The sequence below is a fragment of the Oncorhynchus keta genome, chromosome 21 (genome assembly GCF_023373465.1).
Source record: "Oncorhynchus keta strain PuntledgeMale-10-30-2019 chromosome 21, Oket_V2, whole genome shotgun sequence".
In the NCBI taxonomy this organism is placed as follows: domain Eukaryota; kingdom Metazoa; phylum Chordata; class Actinopteri; order Salmoniformes; family Salmonidae; genus Oncorhynchus; species Oncorhynchus keta.
The window spans coordinates 13024369-13046401 of NC_068441.1; the positions used below are offsets into that span (position 1 = coordinate 13024369).

Consider the following 22033-nt stretch of genomic DNA (forward strand, 5'->3'; position numbering starts at 1 on the left):
TTGCCCCCGGTGAGGCCTTGCACAGACCGCACCACCCTCTGGAGAGCCCTGCAGTTGTGGGCGGTGCAGTTGCCGTACCACACGGTGATACAGACCGACAGGGTGCTCTCAATTGTGCATCTGTAAAAGTTTGTGAGGGTTTTAGGTGACAAGCCAAATTTCTTCAGCCTCTTGAGGTTGAAGAAGCGATGTTGCGCCTTCTTCACTATACTGTCTGTGTGGGTGGACCATTTCAGTTTGTCAGTGATGTATTCGCAGAGGAACGTAAAACTTTCCACCTTGTCCACTGCTGTCCCATTGATGTGTATAGGGGGGTTGCTCCCTCTGCCGTTTCCTAAAGTCTACGATCCTCTCCTTTGTTTTGTTGACATTGAGTGAGAGGTTATTTTCCTGACACCACACTCTGAGATCCCTCATCTCCTCCCTGTAGGTTTTCTCGTTGTTATTGGTAATTAAGCCTACTACTGTTGTGTCATCTGCAAACTTGATGATTGAGTTGGAGGCATGCATGGCCATGCAGTCATGGGTGAACAGGGAGTACAAGAGGGGCTGAGCACACATCCTTGTGGGGCCCTAGTGTTGAGGATGAGCGAAGTGGAGATGTAGTTTCCTACCTTCATCACCTGGAGGAGCCCCGTCAGGAAGTCCAGGACCCAATTGCACAGGGCGGGGTTGAGACCCATGGCCTCAAACTTAATGATGAGCTTGGAGGGTACTATGGTGTTGAATGGTGAACTATGGTCAATGAACAGCATTCTTATAAAGGTATTCCTCTTGTCCAGATGGGATAGGGCAGTGTGATGGCGATTGCATCATCTGTGGACCTGTTGGGGCGGTAAGAAAATTGAATTTGGTCTAGGGTGACAGGTCAGGTGGAAGTGATATGATCCTTGACTTGTCTCCCAAGGAACTTCATGATGAAAGAAGTGAGTGCTACGGGGCGATAGTCATTTAGTTCAGTTACCTTTGCATTCTTGGGTACAGGAACAATGGTGGCCAACTTGAAGCATGTGGGTACAGCAGACTGGGATAGGGAGAGATTGAATATGTCCGTAAACACACCACCCAGCTGGTCTGCGCATGCTCTGAGGACCCAGCTAGGGATGCCATCTGGGCCGGCAACCTCGCGAGGGTTAACACATTTAAATGTCTTACTCACTGTATTATCCTCAAAGCGGGCAAAGAAGGTGTTTAATTTGTCTGGTAACAAGACGTTGGTGTCCGTGATGTGGCTGGTTTTCCTTTTGTAGTCCGTGATTGTCTATAGACCCTGCCACATATGTCTTGTGCCGTTCATTTGTAGTTTTTTTTGTATGATTGCCTTGCAGAGGGAATAACTACAATGTTTGTATTTGGATATATTCCCAGTCACCTTTCCATGGTTAAATACTGTGGTTTGCGCTTTCAGTTTTGCAATGGCAGTCAAGCATCCAAGCTAACTGGCTAACATTGGCTTGCTTTTTAGCTACTTCCAGACACAAATGTGAGAACACCCCACTCTGACCATTTTACGCTCCCTAGCAGAGCTGGTTAGGCTGTTTTCATGTTATCCAGAGCATTAGTGACTGTAACTGTGCTGCTGGCTACATTTTAACACTGGTCATATTCAACAGATGTTGAGCATTCGTAAATTCGTCAGTTATTCTGCGCTCTTGCACACTCAGACGAGAGTGGTCAGGAACCAGAGTAGATTGCCAGACTGAATTTACGAATGCACCCGAAATGGTTACTTGCATAGTGGAGTCTTTTGTAAAGACATGTAGCTAACTAGCTAGGTAAACAATGAACCATAATCCCGACTCATGATGTTACTATCCTGCATGAATCTGCAGGTAGCTAACCAGCCAGGTTCAATTTTAGCTGGCTAACATTAGGCTGTAACTAGAAAAGCAAATGTCTCTGAGATACAAATAATAAGATCATAATCCCAAGATATGACTTTACTACCCTGCATGAATCTGCAGATAGCTAACCAGGCAGGTTCAATGTTAGCTAGCTAACATTAGACTATAACTAGCAATGCAAATGGCTCTGATATAATGTTAGCTAGCAAGCCAGCCAGCTAACATTAGCTAGCTAACAGTACACTTTAACTTGAAATGAAATCACTTTCTGTCACAATTTGAAATGTGTAATATCTAAAAATGTAGCTATCTAGACTATCTTACCCGTGGATGGACACGTCGCCCTGTCACGGATGCCATGGTTGCCGTAAGATTGAAGATGTAATCCGGAGACAGGTGTTTTCTCCATCTCCTTAGCTATCATACTCAAGTTCCATTGATTTCGAAACCCAGTCATCAAGAAACACTTATGCAGTTTTACTATGCGATACATTTTAAAAAAGCAGCGTTAGACAGGATTATCTTTACACACTGTCCAGCTCAAATAAACAGAAATCTGCTATATGTCAGACCAATCCAATCTCATTATCTCAGCCAATCATGGCTAGCAGGAAGGTTGCTGTATTTTTCTGTGGCTAAACCAACTAGTCTAGTAATCAAACAATTTGTTTCATATTTACATATGTCATACAAATTTGTTATTAAGGCACATTGAAAGTTCACATGTTCCAGAAGGCATTTCTGCCAAAAATCGCATTTTGATTAAACTGCTCTCCTGTGTGACCCGCGACTGCTCTCAAACTGCTCTCCTGTGTGACTGCTCTCCTGTGTTTCCTGAAATGAGTCACATTTATCAAAGTGCAGCTGTCTCGACTCTTAAAAACTTGGATGCTGTTTATCATAGCTCCCTTAGTTTTTATCAAGGTAGACAATTGTATTACTCATCACTGTCTTCTTTACCAAAAGGTTGGCTGGACCTCTTTGAAGTCCCCTAGATCACATTATTACGCTCTTTTTGTTTACAAAGCCCTGCTCCACAAACCTCCGACTTACCTAACCATCACTGTTAAGATTTAAAATGACAAGTTATTAAACCCCTTCACAGGGTTGGACATTCCGGGAGACTCCTTTGGTGTCTAGTTAGGTAAATCAGCCTTTAATTTCCTTGCACCTCACGTGTGGAATGATCTACAATACACCTGAAAATAGGAGGAATTGATGCCTCTAGGGCAGTTGTTCCCAAACATTTATAGTCCTGTACCCTTTCAAACATTCAACCTCCAGCTGTGTACCCCTTCTAGCACCAGGGTAAGCGTACTCACAAATGTTGTTTTTTTGCCATCATTGTAAGCCTGCTACACACACACTATACAATACATTCCTTTAACATAAGAAGGAGTGTGAGATTTTGTCACAACCCAGCTCGTGGGGGAAGTGACAAAGAGCTCTTATAGGACCAGGGCACAAATAATAATACAATAATAATCAATAATCTAGCTCTTTACTTAGCCTTCTTACATATAAAACCTTATTTGTTCAACACAGATTGTGAATAACTCAACACAGGTTAATGAGAAGGGTGTGCTTGAAGTGATGCTCATAACTCTGCAATGTTGGGTTGTAGTGGAGAGAGTCTCAGTCTTAAATCATTTTCTACACACAGCCTGCGCCTGTATTTAGTTTTCATGCTAGTGAGGGCCGAGAATCCACTCTCACATAGGTATGTGGTTAAAAAGGGCATCAGTGTCTTAACAGTGCGATTTGCCAAGGCAGGATACTCTGAGTGCAGCCCAATCCAGATATCTGTCAGTGGCTTCTGAAAAAAATTCAACTTTCACATTAACGCTTGTTGCAATTTGGATGAGGCTCTCTTGTTCAGATATCTGTAAGTGGACTGGAGGCAGGGCATGAAAGGGATAACGAATCCAGTTGTTTGTGTCGTCCGTTTCGGGAAAGTACCTGCGTAATTGCTCACTCAGGTGTTTCGCTATATCACATTTGACATGGTCCGTCAGCTTGAGTTCATTTGCACACAAAATATCATGCAATGATGGAAAGACCCGTGTTTTGTCCTTATTTAATGCGGACAGAAAAGAGCTCCAACTTCTTAAAAGTGGAACATGAATTGCATCATTCAAGTCATGAGTGAAGTTGTTTGGTTTATTGTTCCCTGGCCACTCTCTGAAAGTCAACCTCAGCAACACGTTACAACTGTGGTTTGGGATTCACCATTGCAGAATTCTCCAGCGGAAAAATCATCTCAAAATTCTGTCAACAAAGATTAGAGATCCACACCCAGATTTTGAGGCTGAAATGTACATTCCACAGTTGTAGATGTTAGGAATTTAGGAATATTTGCACACAAATCATTCTACATTCACAGATAATGGTTGTCTTAGTGAAATCTTTTGATATATTCACAGATCACGGTTTTATTTGGGAGTTATGGTAAACGTACACATGGATCATTATACTGATCAAATATTGAGAATATTCTGCCCTCAGACAGTCAGGGCCGAGTCACCATCTTTGTTCGCTCACAGTAATGGTCTCTATCCACCAACAACAGTATCTGCTTTTGTGGTACTTTGGCCTTCTGGGTGTTCAATGCACTGAAAATACACAGGTGCACGCAAACACACACACAAACACAGACACACACTAACTTTTAGTCCTCTATGGCCCATCAAACAAACTCTTGCACTGCACATATAGGTCAGTGCAGGTCTCTCAGGCTGAAAACCAATTTGTGTTGTGTGTGCTGTTTTGGGGTCTTGATCAAGCTAGACATTAGGTTTAAGGACATAGAGAAGCCAAATCATCCACCCACCTGCCGGTGCTCTTAAATGGTTTTTCTCCTGGTTGTTCACCTTATTAAAACAAAGAACTGAGAATACAGTGGACTTTGTCATCTTCGCTAATCACTTTAAACAGGGCATGTAGGGCAGCTACACTGTTCCCTGACATCATTATGGTCCTCCCACTGGGTAAGAGCATCTCTCCTCTCCTCTCCTGAACCTTAGGTTAAGGCCCCACCTTATTAAAGTCCATTAGCCCATAACTGGAGATATACTGTACACCTTTCTGCAAGGTCACTTTCAGCAGACCAGACCCTCACTCCAATAATGTCTGATCCTCTAAGTAAAGATGCATCACAATCACTCTAAACAGATGCTGTTGGAACATACATATTGGTAATAACAGTGGTTATCCCCTCGTATAAGCGGGACTAAAATATCACGTGTGTGAACGTAACCGCGTGTGACCGTGTGCGTGTACGTGTGTGAGAGGGTGTGTTTTTTCCTCCTTGACAAACACTGATTTGCTGTCACAGTGAGTGGGTTTTATTGGGGATAGATTTGTGTATAAATGAGGTCTCTGCATAGGACCACTCAGCCGTACAAACAACCTGTGAAATTAGAATAAATCTGTGGACGGGGCCTGATCTGGGCCTGTGAAACACAGATAATGTCAGCCTGATTGATGGGCTGTGCAGTATAGGACCGTTCACAACTGAGCTGGAGAGAGATTGGAGAGGAAGAGTGGGAATGCAGGATAAGAAGGTAGGGAGTAGGGGAGAGGAAGGTAGGGTGTGGTGGGAGTGGGGGAGAGGAAGGTAGGGTGTGGAGGGAGTGGGGGAGAGGAAGGTAGGGTGTGGTGGGAGTGGGAGTGGGGGAGAGGAAGGTAGGGTGTGGTGGGAGTGGGGGAGAGGAAGGTAGGGTGGTGGGAGAGGAAGGTAGGGTGTGGTGGGAGTGGGAGGGGGGACAGGGAAGGTAGGGTGTGGTGGGAGTGGGGGGGAGGAAGGTAGGGGGTGGTGGGGGTGGGAGTGGGGGAGAGGAAGGTAGGGTGTGGTGGGAGTGGGGGAGAGGAAGGTAGGGGGTGGTGGGAGTGGGGAGAGGAAGGTAGGGTGTGGTGGGAGTGGGGGAGAGGAAGGTAGGGTGTGGTGGGAGTGGGGGAGAGGAGGGTAGGGTGTGGTGGGAGTGGGGGAGGGTAGGGTGGGTGGGAGTGGGGGAGAGGCAGGTAGGGGGAGGGAGTGGGGGAGAGGAAGGTAGGGTGTGGTGGGAGTGGGGGGAGAGGAAGGTAGGGTGTGGTGGGAGTGGGGGAGAGGAAGGTAGGGTGTGGTGGGGAGTGGGGGAGGGGTGTGGTGGGAGAGGAAGGTAGGGTGTGGTGGGAGTGGGGGAGAGGAGGTAGGGTAGGGTGGGTGGGAGTGGGGGAGAGGAAGGTAGGCTGTGGTGGAGGGGGGAGAGGAAGGTGGGGGGTGGGAGAGGAAGGTAGGGTGTGGTGGGAGTGGGAGGGGGGACAGGAAGGTAGGGGGGTGGGAGTGGGAGAGGAAAGGTAGGGTGTGGTGGGAGTGGGGTGGGGGAGAGGAAGGTAGGGTGTGGTGGGAGTGGGGGAGAGGAAGGTAGGGTGTGGTGGGAGTGGGGGAGAGGAAGGTAGGGTGTGGTGGGAGTGGGGGAGAGGAAGGTAGGGGTGGTGGGAGGGGGGAGAGGTAGGGTGTGGTGGGAGTGGGGGAGAGGCAGGGGGTGTGGAGGAAGGGAAAGTAGGGTGTGGAGGGAGTGGGGGAGAGGAAGGTAGGGTGTGGTGGGAGAGAGGAAGGTAGGGTGTGGTGGGAGTGGGGGAGAGGAAGGTAGGGTGTGGTGGGAGTGGGGTGGGGAGAGGAAGGTAGGGTGTGGAGGGAGTGGGGGAGAGGAAGGTAGGGTGTGGTGGGAGTGGGGGAGAGGAAGGTAGGGTGTGGTGGGAGTGGGGGAGAGGAAGGTAGGGTGGGAGTGGGGGAGAGGAAGGTGGAGGGGGGGGAGAGGAAGGTAGGGTGTGGTGGGAGTGGGGGAGAGGAAGGTAGGGTGTGGTGGGAGTGGGGGAGAGGAAGGTAGGGTGTGGTGGGAGTGGGGAGGGGAAGGTAGGGTGTGTTGGGAGTGGGGGAGAGGAATGTAGGGTGTGGTGGGAGTGGGGGAGAGGAAGGTAGGGTGTGGTGGGAGTGGGGGAGAGGAAGGTAGGGTGTGGAGGGAGTGGGGGAGAAGAAGGTAGGGTGAGAAGGGGTAGGGAAGTGAGAGTAGGGTTGAGAATGGGGATCAATGGGTAGATGGAAAACAGAAGAGATGGTTAGAGGTGTGGAAGAGGAGGATGTGACGGGGGAATGGGGAAGATAATAGCATTTACTCTAACAGGGTTAGTTCATATGGAAGACAAGGTAAACGTGTGAGGCAGTGATGTTCCTCCATTTTACAGGAGAAAATATATCCAGACTTGTTCTGTTTATTGAAAACAAGATTTGTTTTCATAGTCATTCTGATTTTATGAATTAAAGTCCTTTCTGTAATTTTTCAGTCAATTCTGTAATTTTCTTGGATGGAGCTGCAGTCTGTGTCTGTCCCTGGAATTGACTGAACTCCCTTAGACAGATATAGCAAATGTCTGGCCTTCCATTGCAGACATGCTTGTCAGTTATTGACAGGGTAAGGACAGGCTTTTTGATAAATTGCACATGGTCTGGGCCACTTCTGTCTGTCAGAATACATCAGTTCACTGGCTGCTCAATCAGTTCAAGTTAGAGCTGCTTAGTTTGCTGCCCAGAAAACGCTTGCTTGGCTGCCACAGGAATAGACACAAATAGCCATGCTTGAAATGTATTTTTCTTTCAGCCTGAGCTGAGGTTTATTACATTAAGACTGCCATAAAACCACTTTGCGTAAAATGGCGCTGGAGAAGAAGGCAGATGTTCAACGTGCCCCCAGCCAATTGTGTTTTTTTTTGTTTGTTTATTTGCGTTGTTTGTAACTGATTTTTTAACTTATTTTGTACATAATGTTGCTGCTACCATCTCTTCTGTCTGAAAATAACTTCCAGACATCAGGACTGCGATTACACACCACGGATTAGCAGAATCCTTTTTTCCCTTTCATGACTCTGACGAGTCCGACGAGAAGGATAAACTGCTTCCTCGGGAATAGGCCCGATCCCCGTGATCTGGGTGAAGAGGAGGGGGAAAAAGAGGGGCCGAAGGTTGGGCTGCCTTCTAAGAATTCGTAGGCGATCTAATAAACCCCCACTTCCATCCGTTCCGCTAGCAAATGTTCAATCTTTGGAGAATAAAATCAACGACTTACGCGGAAGATTAAACTACCAACAGGACATTAAAAACTGTAACATCTTATGCTTCAAATGAAGCAGATGCTAAGCTACAGGACTTTTGCTAGCATAGACTGGAATATGTTCCGGGATTCCTCCGATGGCATTGCAGAGTACACCACAGTCATTGGTTTCATCAATAAGTGCATCAATGACGTCGTCCCCACAGTGACCATATGTACATACCCCAACCAGAAGCCATGGATTACAGGCAGCATCTGCACTGAGCTAAAGGCTAGAGCTGCCGCTTTCAAGGAGTGGGCCTTCAAACCGGAAGCTTATAAGAAATCCCGCTATGCCCTCCGACGAACCATCAAACAGGCAAAGAGTCAATACAGGACTAAGATCAAATCATACTACACCGGCTTTGATGCTAGTCAGATGTGGCAGGGCTTGGAAACCATTACAGACTACAAAAGGAAGCACAGCCCAGTAACACGAGCCTACCTGACAAACCAAACAATGTCTGTACTCACTTCGAGGCAAATAACACTGAAACATGCATGAGAGCACCAGCTGTTCTGGTGATCACGCGCTCCTCAGCCGATGTGAGCAATCCTATAAACAGGTCAACATTCACAAGGCCACAGGTTCAGAAGGATTACCAGGACGTGTACTGCAAACATGTGCTGACATCCCAGAAACCCTAGATCCACTCCAATTTGCATACCACCCCTACAGATCCACAGATGATGCAATCTCCATTTCACTGCCCTTTCCCACCTGGACAAAAGGAACACCTATGTGAGAATGCTATTAATTGACAACAGCTCAGCGTTCAACACCATAGTGCCCTTAAAGCTCATCAATAAGCTAAGGACCCTGGGACTAAACACAACTGCAACTGGATTACATTTACATTTAAGTCATTTAGCAGACGCTCTTATCCAGAGCTACTTACAAATTGGTGCATTCACCTTATGACATCCAGTAGAACAGTCACTTTACAATAGTGCATCTAAATCTTAAAGGGGGGTGAGAAGGATTACTTATCCTATCCTAGGTATTCCTTAAAGAGGTGGGGTTTCAGGTGTCTCCGGAAGGTGGTGATTGACTCCGCTGTCCTGGCGTCGTGAGGGAGTTTGTTCTACCATTGGGGGGCCAGAGCAGCGAACAGTTTTGACTGGGCTGAGCGGGAACTGTACTTCCTCAGTGGTAGGGAGGCGAGCAGGCCAGAGGTGGATGAACGCAGTGCCCTTGTTTGGGTGTAGGGCCTGATCAGAGCCTGGAGGTACTGAGGTGCCGTTCCCCTCACAGCTCCGTAGGCAAGCACCATGGTCTTGTAGCGGATGCGAGCTTCAACTGGAAGCCAGTGGAGAGAGTCATCCACACTGATATGTCTGCCAGACATGCAGAGATGCGATTCGCCACCTGGTCATCAGAAGGGGGAAAGGAGAAGATTAATTGTGTGTCGTCTGCATAGCAATGATAGGAGAGACCATGTGAGGTTATGACAGAGCCAAGTGACTTGGTGTATAGCGAGAATAGGAGAGGGCCTAGAACAGAGCCCTGGGGGACACCAGTGGTGAGAGCGCGTGGTGAGGAGACAGATTCTCGCCACGCCACCTGGTAGGAGCGACCTGTCAGGTAGGACGCAATCCAAGCGTGGGCCGCGCCGGAGATGCCCAACTCGGAGAGGGTGGAGAGGAGGATCTGATGGTTCACAGTATCGAAGGCAGCCGATAGGTCTAGAAGGATGAGAGCAGAGGAGAGAGAGTTAGCTTTAGCGGTGCGGAGCGCCTCCGTGATACAGAGAAGAGCAGTCTCAGTTGAATGACTAGTCTTGAAACCTGACTGATTTGGATCGAGAAGGTCATTCAGAGAGAGATAGCGGGAGAGCTGGCCAAGGACGGCACGTTCAAGAGTTTTGGAGAGAAAAGAAAGAAGGGATACTGGTCTGTAGTTGTTGACATCGGAGGGATCGAGTGTAGGTTTTTTCAGAAGGGGTGCAACTCTCGCTCTCTTGAAGACGGAAGGGACGTAGCCAGCGGTCAGGGATGAGTTGATGAGCGAGGTGAGGTAAGGGAGAAGGTCTCCGGAAATGGTCTGGAGAAGAGAGGAGGGGATAGGGTCAAGCGGGCAGGTTGTTGGGCGGCCGGCCGTCACAAGACGCGAGATTTCATCTGGAGAGAGAGGGAGAAAGAGGTCAGAGCACAGGGTAGGGCAGTGTGAGCAGAACCAGCGGTGCCGTTTGACTTAGCAAACGAGGATCGGATGTCGTCGACCTTCTTTTCAAAGTGGTTGACGAAGTCATCTGCAGAGAGGGAGGAGGGGGGAGGGGGAGGAGGATTCAGGAGGGAGGAGAAGGTGGCAAAGAGCTTCCTAGGGTTAGAGGCAGATGCTTGGAATTTAGAGTGGTAGAAAATGGCTTTAGCAGCAGAGACAGAGGAGGAAAATGTAGAGAGGAGGGAGTGAAAGGATGCCAGGTCCGCAGGGAGGCGAGTTTTCCTCCATTTCCGCTCGGCTGCCCGGAGCCCTGTTCTGTGAGCTCGCAATGAGTCGTCGAGCCACGGGGCGGGAGGGGAGGACCGAGCCGGCCTGGAGGATAGGGGACATAGAGAGTCAAAGGATACAGAAAGGGAGGAGAGGAGGGTTGAGGAGGCAGAATCAGGAGATAGGTTGGAGAAGGTTTGAGCAGAGGGAAGAGATGATAGGAAGGAAGAGGAGAGAGTAGCGGGGGAGAGAGAGCGAAGGTTGGGACGGCGCGATACCATCCGAGTAGGGGTAGTGTGGGAGGTGTTAGATGAGAGCGAGAGGGAAAAGGATACAAGGTAGTGGTCGGAGACTTGGAGGGGAGTTGCAATGAGGTTAGTAGAAGAACAGCATCTAGTAAAGATGAGGTCGAGCGTTGTGAGTAGGGGGGGAAGGTGAGAGGGTGAGGTCAAAAGAGGAGAGGAGTGGAAAGAAGGAGGCAGAGAGGAATGAGTCAAAGGTAGACGTGGGGAGGTTAAAGTCACCCAGCACTGTGAGAGGTGAGCCGTCCTCAGGAAAGGAGCTTATCAAGGTATCAAGCTCATTGATGAACTCTCCGAGGGAACCTGGAGGGCGATAAATGATAAGGATGTTAAGCTTGAAAGGGCTGGTAACTGTGACAGCATGGAATTCAAAGGAGGCGATAGACAGATGGGTAAGGGGAGAAAGAGAGAATGACCACTTGGGAGAGATGAGGATCCCGGTGCCACCACCCCGCTGACCAGAAGCTCTCGGGGTGTGCGAGAACACGTGGGCGGACGAAGAGAGAGCAGTAGGAGTAGCAGTGTTGTCTGTGGTGATCCATGTTTCCGTCAGTGCCAAGAAGTCGAGGGACTGGAGGGAGGCATAGGCTGAGATGAACTCTGCCTTGTTGGCCGCAGATCGGCAGTTCCAGAGGCTACCGGAGACCTGGAACTCCATGTGGGTCGTGCTAGCAGAGTCTCCTACGTTAAGGACGAGAAATAGCTGGCTAGCTAACCTCGGTAAATTAAGATAATCACTCTAAGACTACACACTCTAAGCTACACAATTATCTAGGATACGAAGACAGCAAAGACAGCTATGTAGCTAGCTAACACTACACTAATCAAGTCGTTCAGTTGAGTGTAACAGTGCTGCTAATCGGTGGGCGTTTGCTAGCTGGCTAGCTGGTGAAGTGAAGACTACGTTAGGACGACGAAATACGATAATTATGCAATTATCTTTGATACAAGGACGGCTATGTAGCTAGCTAAGAAGAAATTGCTAAGATTAGACAAATCAAACCGTTGTACTATAATGAAATGTAATGAAATGTAATGAAAAAGTTATACTACCTGCGGAGCGAAGTGCCGATGCGACCGCTCGCTCCAACCCGGAATCCTGGACTTCCTGATGGGCCACCCCCAGGTTGTAAGGGTAGGTAACAACACATCCGCCATGCTGATCCTCAACACAGGGGCCCCTCAGGCGTAAGTGCTCAGTCCACTCCTGTACTCCCTGTTCATTCATAACTGCACGGCCAGGCACGATTCTAACACCATCATTGCGTTTGCCAATGACACAACAGTGGTAGCCCTAATCACCGACAACGATGAGACAGCCTATAGGGAGGAGGTCAGAGACCTGGCCGTGTGGTGCCAGGACAGCAACCTCTCTCTCAAAGTGATCAAGACAAATGAGATGATTGTGGACTGCAGGAAAAAGAGGACATAGCATACCCCCATTCTCATCGACGGGGTTGCTGTGGAGCAGGTTGAGAGCTTCAAGTTCCTTGGTGTCCACATCACCAACAAACTAACATGGTCCAAGCACACCAAGACAGTCGTGAAGAGGCCACGACAAAACCTATTCTCCCTCAGGGGACTGAAAAGAATTGGCATGGGTCCGCAGATCCTCAAAAGGTTCTACAGCTGCACCATCAAGAGCATCTTGATAGGTTGCACTACAGAGGGTAGTGCGTACGGCCCAGTACATCACTGGGGCCAAGCTTCCTGCCATCGAGGATCTAACAGGTGGTGTCAGAGGAAGGCCCTAAAAATTGTCAAAGTCTCCAGCCACTCTAGTCATAGACTGTTCTCTCTGCTACCGCACGGCAAGCGGTACCGGAGCGCCAAGTCTAGGTCCAAGAGCTTCTGCCCCCAACCCATTAGAGTCCTGAACATCTAGTCAAAAGGCTACCCAGACTATTTGCAGTGCCCCCCTTCCCCTTTACACCATTGCTACTCTCTGTTGGCATCTATGCATAGTCACTTTAATAACTCTACCTACATGTACATATTACTTCAACTAATCGGTGCCCCGCATATTGACTCTGTATCGGTACCCCCCTGTATATGGTCTCGCTATTGTTTTATTTATTTTACTGCTGCTCTTTAATAACTTTTTACTTTGATCTCTTACTCTTATCCATAATGTTTTTAAATGGCATTGTTGGTTAGGGGCTCGTAAGTAAGCATTTCACTGTAAGGTTGTGAAATACCTGTTGTATTCGGCGCATGTGACTAATACAATTTGATTTGATTTGAACAAGATGGTTGAAGCAGAGTGCTTCAATACTGCTGTGATACTCTGCTGTGATACTGCTGTGATACTCTGCTGTGATACTACTGTGATACTGCTGTGACTTCTCTGACTCAAGCCACTATCCCAGAATCATCCTTACAGATTAGGGACGGTCAAGACAATAGGTTACTTTACAGTTACAGATCATCAAAAGATATGCATGCATTATGGAATGCTCTACTTTGTCTCTATACACTGGGTAACACTCAGAAGTTCAGGTTGACTTGTCGGATGTAGACTCGTCCAGTATAGATTGGTGGATGAGGAAAACACTGTAGAGAGAAAAATGAATGGATTAAAGAAGAGAGACGGAGAGAGATGCTGCTCTGACCCTGTGACCTCATTATGCCACCAGGAGACAGCAGGCTCTTTGTTCTCCTTTCTGCCTATGACAGATCCCCCCGCCCCCGCCTCCCCAGCTCCCTGCATCACACACACACACATGCGCAGACACACACACACACACACACATGCACATGTGCATGCACACATGCACACGCACACATGGTCTCCCTCTCTCTCTGTTTCATTTTGCTTGTGGTAGTCTCACACTAACAAGACACTTGTTTTCTGGATGGGGGCACTAGCTAACCCTGTCTTACCCAGGCATTGGTATGCAGACTCTGGTACAGGATGCCACACTAACAAGAGGATGGTTTTTGAAGGGAATTTTGCTTTTGAGATAGATGGAAGAAATTGGATGGTGTGTGACCGCATTATTAAGTAGATAGTGCATACTGACAAAGATTCTCTCACTGTTGAATAGATCTCTCTGTCTCAGCAGCATTCCTTATTTCTTCAATATCTCCATGCTCCAAGTATGGTTTCATTTTTTTTCCCTGCCTCGGATATATGTGTGTGTGCATGTGAAGGGATAATCCACCAGTTCCCTGTGCCCCTGGGGAAATGAAAACAGAGGGATGAGGCCAAGGGATCATTGAGAGGGTTCTCTGGAGAAGAGAACAAGCAAACTTGAAATCAGAATGAGAGGGGCCTCGGCCTGTCGAAGTGTGTGTGTGTGTGTGTGTGTTAGGAAGGTTAGCTTACTAAGGTCATTCAACTCAGGGTTGAACTTTTAAACAAATCTGACTAACAGTAAATGTAACATACCGTAAGTGGGTTTCTTTTGAGCATTTACAGACAGTTTGTTGGGCATGTTTAAACGTATTGAGTGTAAACCCACACAAGGCATCTGTGTCGAAATGAAAACTGCTTCAAGTTACATTCATCAATAAGAAATAGCCCCCAGGAAGTTAAATCTAGAGAGTTAAACAGAAGAGTAAAACTGTTAAGCTTCATTATGTGGAGAGTTTGGGGTATTGTGTTTTGGGTGGAACTCCAGCAGAGAGCAGGACAGAGCTCCAGATGCTTGTTAAATGCTGCCTCACACAATATGGACGTGGTTTCTCTACTGCTTTCAGGTGGTTAATCATTTTGACTTAGAGAATTCCACTGAAAACCAACCTTTTGTTTGTTTATTTACTTAATTAAATAATGTTAGTGGGATTTTCTTTACAAGATAACCCTGCACACAATGAAAGGGCAGGTGTTTAATGTTAATGATGCTGTTGAGCTAAGAATGGACCAAAATATTGGCATAAATGCATAGTCTTATATTGAAAGTGAAACTGTCTGCATCTTTAGAATAATTCCTGGTGTTTATACAACTGTAAATAATTCAACAGTTTTTTCTATTGTATAAACTCCGAATACTGAAGAGTGGCTTTTTCCTTTCTTGTATTTCAATAAGATGCTTTTTTAAATGTATATGTTGAAATACTACTGTACTACTGCAACCACATTGAATACTCTCTGTCTCCCTCCCTCTCTCTGTCTCTCAGCTTCCTACCAGGTGAAGCAGGGGACGTGTGAGGTGGTGGCCATCCACCGCTGCTGTAATAAGAACAAGATTGAGGAGCGCTCTCAGACCGTCAAGTGCTCCTGTTTCCCAGGCCAGGTCGCTGGCACAACCAGAGCCAGGCCCTCCTGTGTGGAAGGTAAACGTACATTGTGTGTGTGTGACCTGAAGAAGATTCTTGCAGGATTGATATGTTGTTTTTTTATCAATACAGGTACTTGGTGGATCCTATGAGTGTGCGGGCTCTATTTATTTCATACCGGCCCTACAACCCCCTAAAGGATATGTGTGCGATCACACTTGACTATTGTGTGTGTATGTGTGTGTGTGTGTGTGTGTGTGTGTGTGTGTGTGTGTGTGTGTGTGTGTGTGTGTGTGTGTGTGTGTGTGTGTGTGTGTGTGTGTACATGTGTGCATATGGCACAGGAGGTTGGTGGCACCTTAATTGAGGAAAACGGGCTCGTGGTAACGTCTGGAACAAACATAGTGTAATGTTATCGAATACATATAACACATGGTTTCCATTTGCTCTGTTCCAGCCATTATTATGAGCCGTCCTCCCCTCAGCAGCCTCCACTGGCATGTGGGTGTCATTTATTTTAATTTGCATATACATGGATGTTAGCAATGTATACCAACGTAGTCTTAGAAGCTGTTCTGACAGTGTAGATCCCATCAGAGCTGTGTTTGAAGGACTTGTTGAAATATTTACCACACAGCCAGACTAAGCCACTTCCTGCATGGACAGGAAGCTGGCACACACACTAATAGTCTCACAAAGTGCTTTAGTTCTCTACTTCATGATAAAGTGGGTGTGGATTTCTCTATGGTGCAGCCTGTCCCCCATCCTGTTTATAGTAGATCATGTAACATTAAAGGCTCGGGCCACAGCAGGCTAATGCAGGTAATGGAAGATCACTCTGCAGTGTCGCCTTCCTTCTCTTATCCTCTAGAGGAATACGAAAGGACAGGGAAATATAGCACATCTGGCAGCCTCCGAAGGTTTGGCCCAAAGCCTGAAAAAGAAAAAAAACACAATTTAAAAGAGCTCATTTAATTTGGGAAAGCATTCCATTTCACATCAATTCAGGCCTTTCGACCATACAGTATGTCAGATGGTAATAGAAAAATAATTTTCTGCTCCCTCGCACCCTGTCATATCTCTAGACTCAATATTGTTGAATCAGGTTTCCACAAATAAAACCCTTAGGAAAATAGATTACATTTCATTATAGAAAAAGATTGCGGGACAAAAGTGTGTGTTTGTGTGTGTGTATGTGAGAGAGACAGAGAGAAAGAGAGAGAGAGAGAGAGAAAGATGGAGAAATGGAACAAGAGAGTGCAAGGCGAGGAGTTATGAAGTGGATGGTGTTGTCTTAGCGACGATAGAGAGAGTAAACCCAGGAGTCATTTTGATCGACCTTGCATTGCCTGTCTATGGCGTTGAGGGTTTCCGCTCTTGAGGGAGAGACAGAGCCTCTGAGTGTCAACTGACCCTCATCAGACAGGCCTCCCCTTCTCCCTATCCCCTGGCACATATACACACACACCCTAACTCTGTCGCACAGCCAATCCAGATGAATTAACCCCCCCTCCAGTGGGAAACAGATAGTTGTCCCATATGTGAGCGGAGAGGATGAATCAAACAGAACCGAGACAGACCTGCAGGGACTGGTGAAGTAACCTCAGGCTCTAGCTTTAATGTCTCTGTTTAGCTTCTTCCATGTTTTTTTTTTTCTCTCCTGTTCTAAGAAAGAGGTTGTTCTGCGCTGGTCAGCTCAGTTCCAGTGCAGACTGAACTTCCAGTCACATAGCTGCTTCATGTCTCAGATACAGATGTGGAGACCTTGGATGGGGGCTTTTCCATTGTACTATATATGAATAACAAGCGTATAGTAATGATGGGAGATTTTTATAGTAAAGCATCTTGCAGTAAAGTGCAGTTGTTATTTGGAAATTCTGTATTTATTTATGACAAACTACTGTAACATTGTCAATGTTCAACAATACTTGCAGACACTATTGCATAGGGACCACGCTATGTATGGTCATGTGAATGCATTTTCACAGAGTTTCTGCTAAAGAGTGACTAAAATGTAAATGTATCCCTTTTCCCTAACCTTAAACATATGAGGTACAGTTCCTATGACTAACCAATAGAGGGCACTGTTCAACAGCCATTTGTCTTGGAAGTGCCTGCTTGTACCCAAGGCTAGTTTTCTCATGTATCTTTTTTTTTTTACCTGATAGGAAACTTAATAAATATAAATAATATAAATATATTTTTAAGTATCTTAGATATTGGTTTAGAGCCAACAAAGTCATAAATGAGAATTCTGGAGAAAGCTGCAAAACCCTGAAAAAATACAAATACAGTACATTCAATACACAGAAATGCCCTTACCTCACTACATCCCACATGTCTAACCCTCCTAATATAAGAAAATGCCCTAGAGAGCTATTCCACTGCGGACATCGCTATTAAACATCATTAGAGCTGTGCGCGGCACTGTGTCCTCTCAGGCAATGGACAGAGAGAGACTCTTTCCAGTATCCTCCATTTTGTTCTGGTTTATTCCCTCTTGGGGTACCTCTCTATATGAGAGAGCTGCCTGGACTGAAGAGGAACCCTGAGGACTCCACTGTGCTGTTGTGTTTAACGGTGACCCTCGGGAGAGGTCAGGGGTCTCAGAGATATCCCTTTGGAGAGAGCCTTCTGGGGGCCATCTGCCCACTGAATAATGCACTGTTGTGACAATTTATAAACTGAAAAATGGCCATATGCAGTACAGTTCTTTTTTTATCTCTCAATCTCATCCCCTCCCTAAATGTATGTACATGTAGGCCTATATGGTTAGATAGATAATGACTCTAAAGGTGAAAAGCAGTAAAAATATGTCTTGTTTACCACAGTCACACTGTCTCCACTGGGCCTAACAGCTCAGAGTTATAAAGTATCCCAGGCAGAATGATGTCCCTACTGTCACCAGCCAGATCGCCGTCCCCTCACCTTTTAATTTAATACCAGTGATGAGTGTGGTAAGGTTTAGATGAGGGACATCTCCATTATCTGTAAAATACTGTACATCAATTTCCAACAGCTCTTCATTGCAAAGACATTCTGAAAAACCATATTATTGAGACAGGTGTGATGAGTCACAGCACCCAGTAATGGAGCACACCATTCATCACACCTCTCTCGATAAATATGCACTTTGAAAATGTGTGGCTGTACAGAATTTTGGTCAATTTTCATCAAAAGTGTAGTTACGGCGGTTTGCCTTTGTAGAGCAGGATGTTGTGCTCCATTACCGGGTGTTGTGAAGTCTGACCTGATATCATTAAGCCAGCTTGTTAAAGACCAACGGCTGACATTTTCCTGTCTCACTGTATCAGAATCTCACAGCTTTCTTCATCTCCTCTTTTCTTCTCTTCTTCGGTTCATCTTGAAGCACATTCCCTTCGGGCTTTATATGGGAATTACTGGAGACTGTCTTTAGCTGTGTGTTGGTTAATAAAGGCGGTGTTGGAGTTGGAAGCAGAGAGTGGAACGCCCCCTTATGACTTCCTTCCTGCTGGGCAGCTCTTAGATCCAGTCTATGGGGTTGAATTCATAACGACCAATAAGCAGAGGTCAAGAAGATCACTTCCATTTATCAGGACACACCGTGGGGATGTCCACGTGGAGAGATTGGCGGTCGGTGCCAGCACTGGATTATACTGCATTATTATACAACATTAACCCGTGTCAAAGTCAGCTTTACCAGCGTGAGTCAATATGGGTGTAAATCATTTCATTCTAACAGACCGGCGTGAATGGATTTAGATTGTTATCGCTGTGTTTGGCTTCCGATGGCGGAGAACTCGTCTTAAGGTGCTGTGTTTTTGAACCCTCCACCGGAGGGGGGTTAATTCACTTGTATTGGCTGTGTGACAGGGTTAGAGTTGTGTGTATGTGTTTGTGTGCGTGTGTGTGCACATATGTGTGTGTGTCTGTGTGTGTATGTGTGACAATGTGAGTGTAGATCTGAGCAAGTATCTACAGTACCCGTCAAGTTTGGACACACCTACTCATTCCAGGGTTTTACTTTCTTTTTTTTTTTTTACTATTGACTTTTTTCTACATTGTAGAATAATAGTGAAGACATCAAAATTATGAAATAACACATATGGAATCATGTAGTAACCAAAAAAGTGTTAAACAAATTTTAAAAAAGATTTTCAAATTGAGATTCTACAAAGCAGCCAGCCTTTGCGTTGATGACAGCTTTGCACACTCTTGGCATTCTCTCAACCAGCTTCATGAGGTAGTCACATGGAATGCATTTCAAATAACAGCTGTGCCTTGTTAAAAGTTAATTTGCCTTGGTAATTGTACATTTATTGAATTTCTTTCCTTCTCAATGTGTTTGAGCCAATCAGTTGTCTTGTGACAAGGTAGGGTTGGTATACAGAAGATAGCCCTATTTGGTAAAAGACCAAATCCATATTATGGCAAGAACAGCTCAAATAAGCAAAGAGAAACAACAGTCCATCATTACTTTAAGACATGAAGGTCAGTCAATGTGGAAAATGTTAAGAACTTTGCAAGTTTCTTCAAGTGCAGTCACAAAAACCATCAAGCACTATGATGAACTGGCTCTCATGAGGACCACCATAGGAAAGGAAGACCCAGAGTTACCTCTGCTGCAGAGGATAAGTTCATTAGAGTTACCTGCCTCAGAAAGTTCAGCCCAAATAAATGCTTTACAGGGTTCAAGTAACGGACACATCTCAACATCAACTTTTCAGATGAGACTGTGTGAATCAGGCCTTAATGGTCGAGATGCGGCAAAGAAACCACTACTAAAGGATTCCAAGAAGAAGAAGAGTCACGAGCAATGGCCATTAGACCGGTGGAAATCTGTCCTTTGGTCTGGAGTCCAAATTTGAGATTTTTGCTTTCAACCGCCATGTCTTTGTGAGACGCAGAGTAGGTGAACAGATGATCTTCACATGTGATGTGTGCTTCCCACCGTGAAGCATGGAGGAGGAGGTGTGATGGTGTGGGGGTACTTTGCTGGTGACACTGTCAGTGATTCACACCTAACATCCATGACTACCACAGCATTCTGCAGCGATATGCCATCCCCTCTGGTTTGCACTTAGTGGGATTGTCATTTGTTTTTCAACAGGACAGTGACCCAACACACCTCCAGGCTGTGTAATGGCTATTTGACCAAGAAGGAGAGTGATAGAGTGCTGCATCAGATGACCTGGCCTCCACAATCACCTGACCTCAACCCAATTGAGATGGTCAGGAATGAGATGGACCGCAGAATGAAGGAAAAGCAGCCAACAAGTGCTCAGCATATGTGGGAACTCCTTCAAAACTGTTGGAAAAGCATTCCAGGGGAAGCTGGTGAAGAGAATGCCAAGAGTGTGCAAAGAAAGCTGTCATTAAGGCAAAGGGAGGCTACTTTGAAGGATATAAAATATAGATATTTTTATTTTTTCTAACACTTTTTTGGTTACGACAGGATTCCATATGTGTTATTTCATAGTTTTGATGTATTCACTATTATTATACAATGTAGAAATAGTAAAAATAAAGAAAAACCCTTGATTAATAGGTGTGTTCAAACTTTTGACTGGTACTATACTTTCTATACCCGTGTGAGGAGTTATCTTTTTCTGTGTTGTGTTTGCTGTTTTTGTTGCTTAAACAGTATGTTAAGTTCATCTTGGTATCTGGCAAGTCTATTGTTCAAGTGTCTGTGTGTGTATGTGTCTGTGTGTTTGTGTGTGTGTGTATTTGTCTGCATGCTTGGTGCGTGTGGGGCACTTGAACACAGATAGGTTTTTACTTAATCATTTCTGAAAGAGATGGATGCCCCTTTTCTGCTATGACTTTACAGAGAGTCCAGTGAATGGAACGACTCGTACGCCACAGGGGCTTCTGCTGCTGAATCCTATTTTGGAAGTCAGCCAGTTGTCTCACCCTTTCTGTCCTCCCCTGTTGAGTGGAGCAAATGAAATCCCTCCGTATGTGTGTGCATGTGTGTGTCCGTGTGTGTGTGCATGTGTGTGTCCGTGTGTGTGTGCATGTGTGTGGCCGTATGTGTGTGCATGTGTGTGTCCGTGTGTGTGTGTGCATGTGTGTGTCCGTGTGTGTGTGCATGTGTGCGTCCGTGTGTGTTTGAGCATGCAGGTTCTCCAGATAGCCTTTAAATGATGTGTAAGGACGTAGAACCATTAGTGTTAGGCTTTTACGTCCAACATGTATAGTGCCTCCCACATGCATGCACTGCTCATATACAGTACACATGGGGACTGCTCATATACAGTACACATGGGGACTGCTCATATACAGTACACATGGGGACTGCTCATATGCAGTATAGTACACATGGGGACTGCTCATATACAGTACATATGGGCACTGCTCATATACAGGACACATGAGGACTGCTCATATACAGTACACATGGGGACTGCTCATATACAGTACACATGGGGGCTGCTCATATACAGTATACATGGGGACTGCTCATATACAGTACACATGGGACTGCTCATATACAGTACACATGGGGACTGCTCATATACAGTACATATGGGCACTGCTCATATACAGGACACATGGGGACTGCTCATATACAGTACACATGGGGACTGCTCATATACAGTACATATGGGCACTGCTCATATACAGGACACATGGGACTGCTCATATATAGTACACATGGGGACTGCTCATATACAGTACACATGGGGACTGCTCATATACAGTACACATGGGGACTGCTCATATACAGTACACATGGGGACTGCTCATATACAGTACACATGGGGACTGCTCATATACAGTACACATGGGACTGCTCATATGCAGTATAGTACACATGGGGACTGCTCATATACAGTACACATGGGACTGCTCATATACAGTACACTCCCCAGAACCTATGATGATTTATACACATGCATAATATCACATAGTTGTATTCACAGTGAGTTCAACCCCAGCCTTTGTTAAGTACTATTTGATGAACACTCTCAAAGCCTCATGCTTGGTTGCGTTTTGTATTATGCCTTTGTCGTCCAATGGGAGCAAAATTAGTCATTGTAGCCCACAAAAAAATACATACAGTAATCTGACTTGTCTGCTGTTATGTTTACAAGATATGTAGGGAGAGGTTGCATAACTCTA

General features: G+C 46.0%; 1 protein-coding gene across 1 annotated transcript in view; it reads left to right on the forward strand.

Annotated features, from left to right (window-relative positions):
- The window catches only part of LOC118399751 (chemokine-like protein TAFA-4), a 51344-nt gene that overhangs the window by 17290 nt on the left and 12021 nt on the right, over positions 1-22033 (forward strand). Inside the window, exon 4 of the mRNA XM_035796002.1 lies at positions 14825-14980. Coding sequence (XP_035651895.1) covers positions 14825-14980 — 156 coding nt within the window. The remainder of the gene's footprint in view (positions 1-14824; positions 14981-22033) is intronic.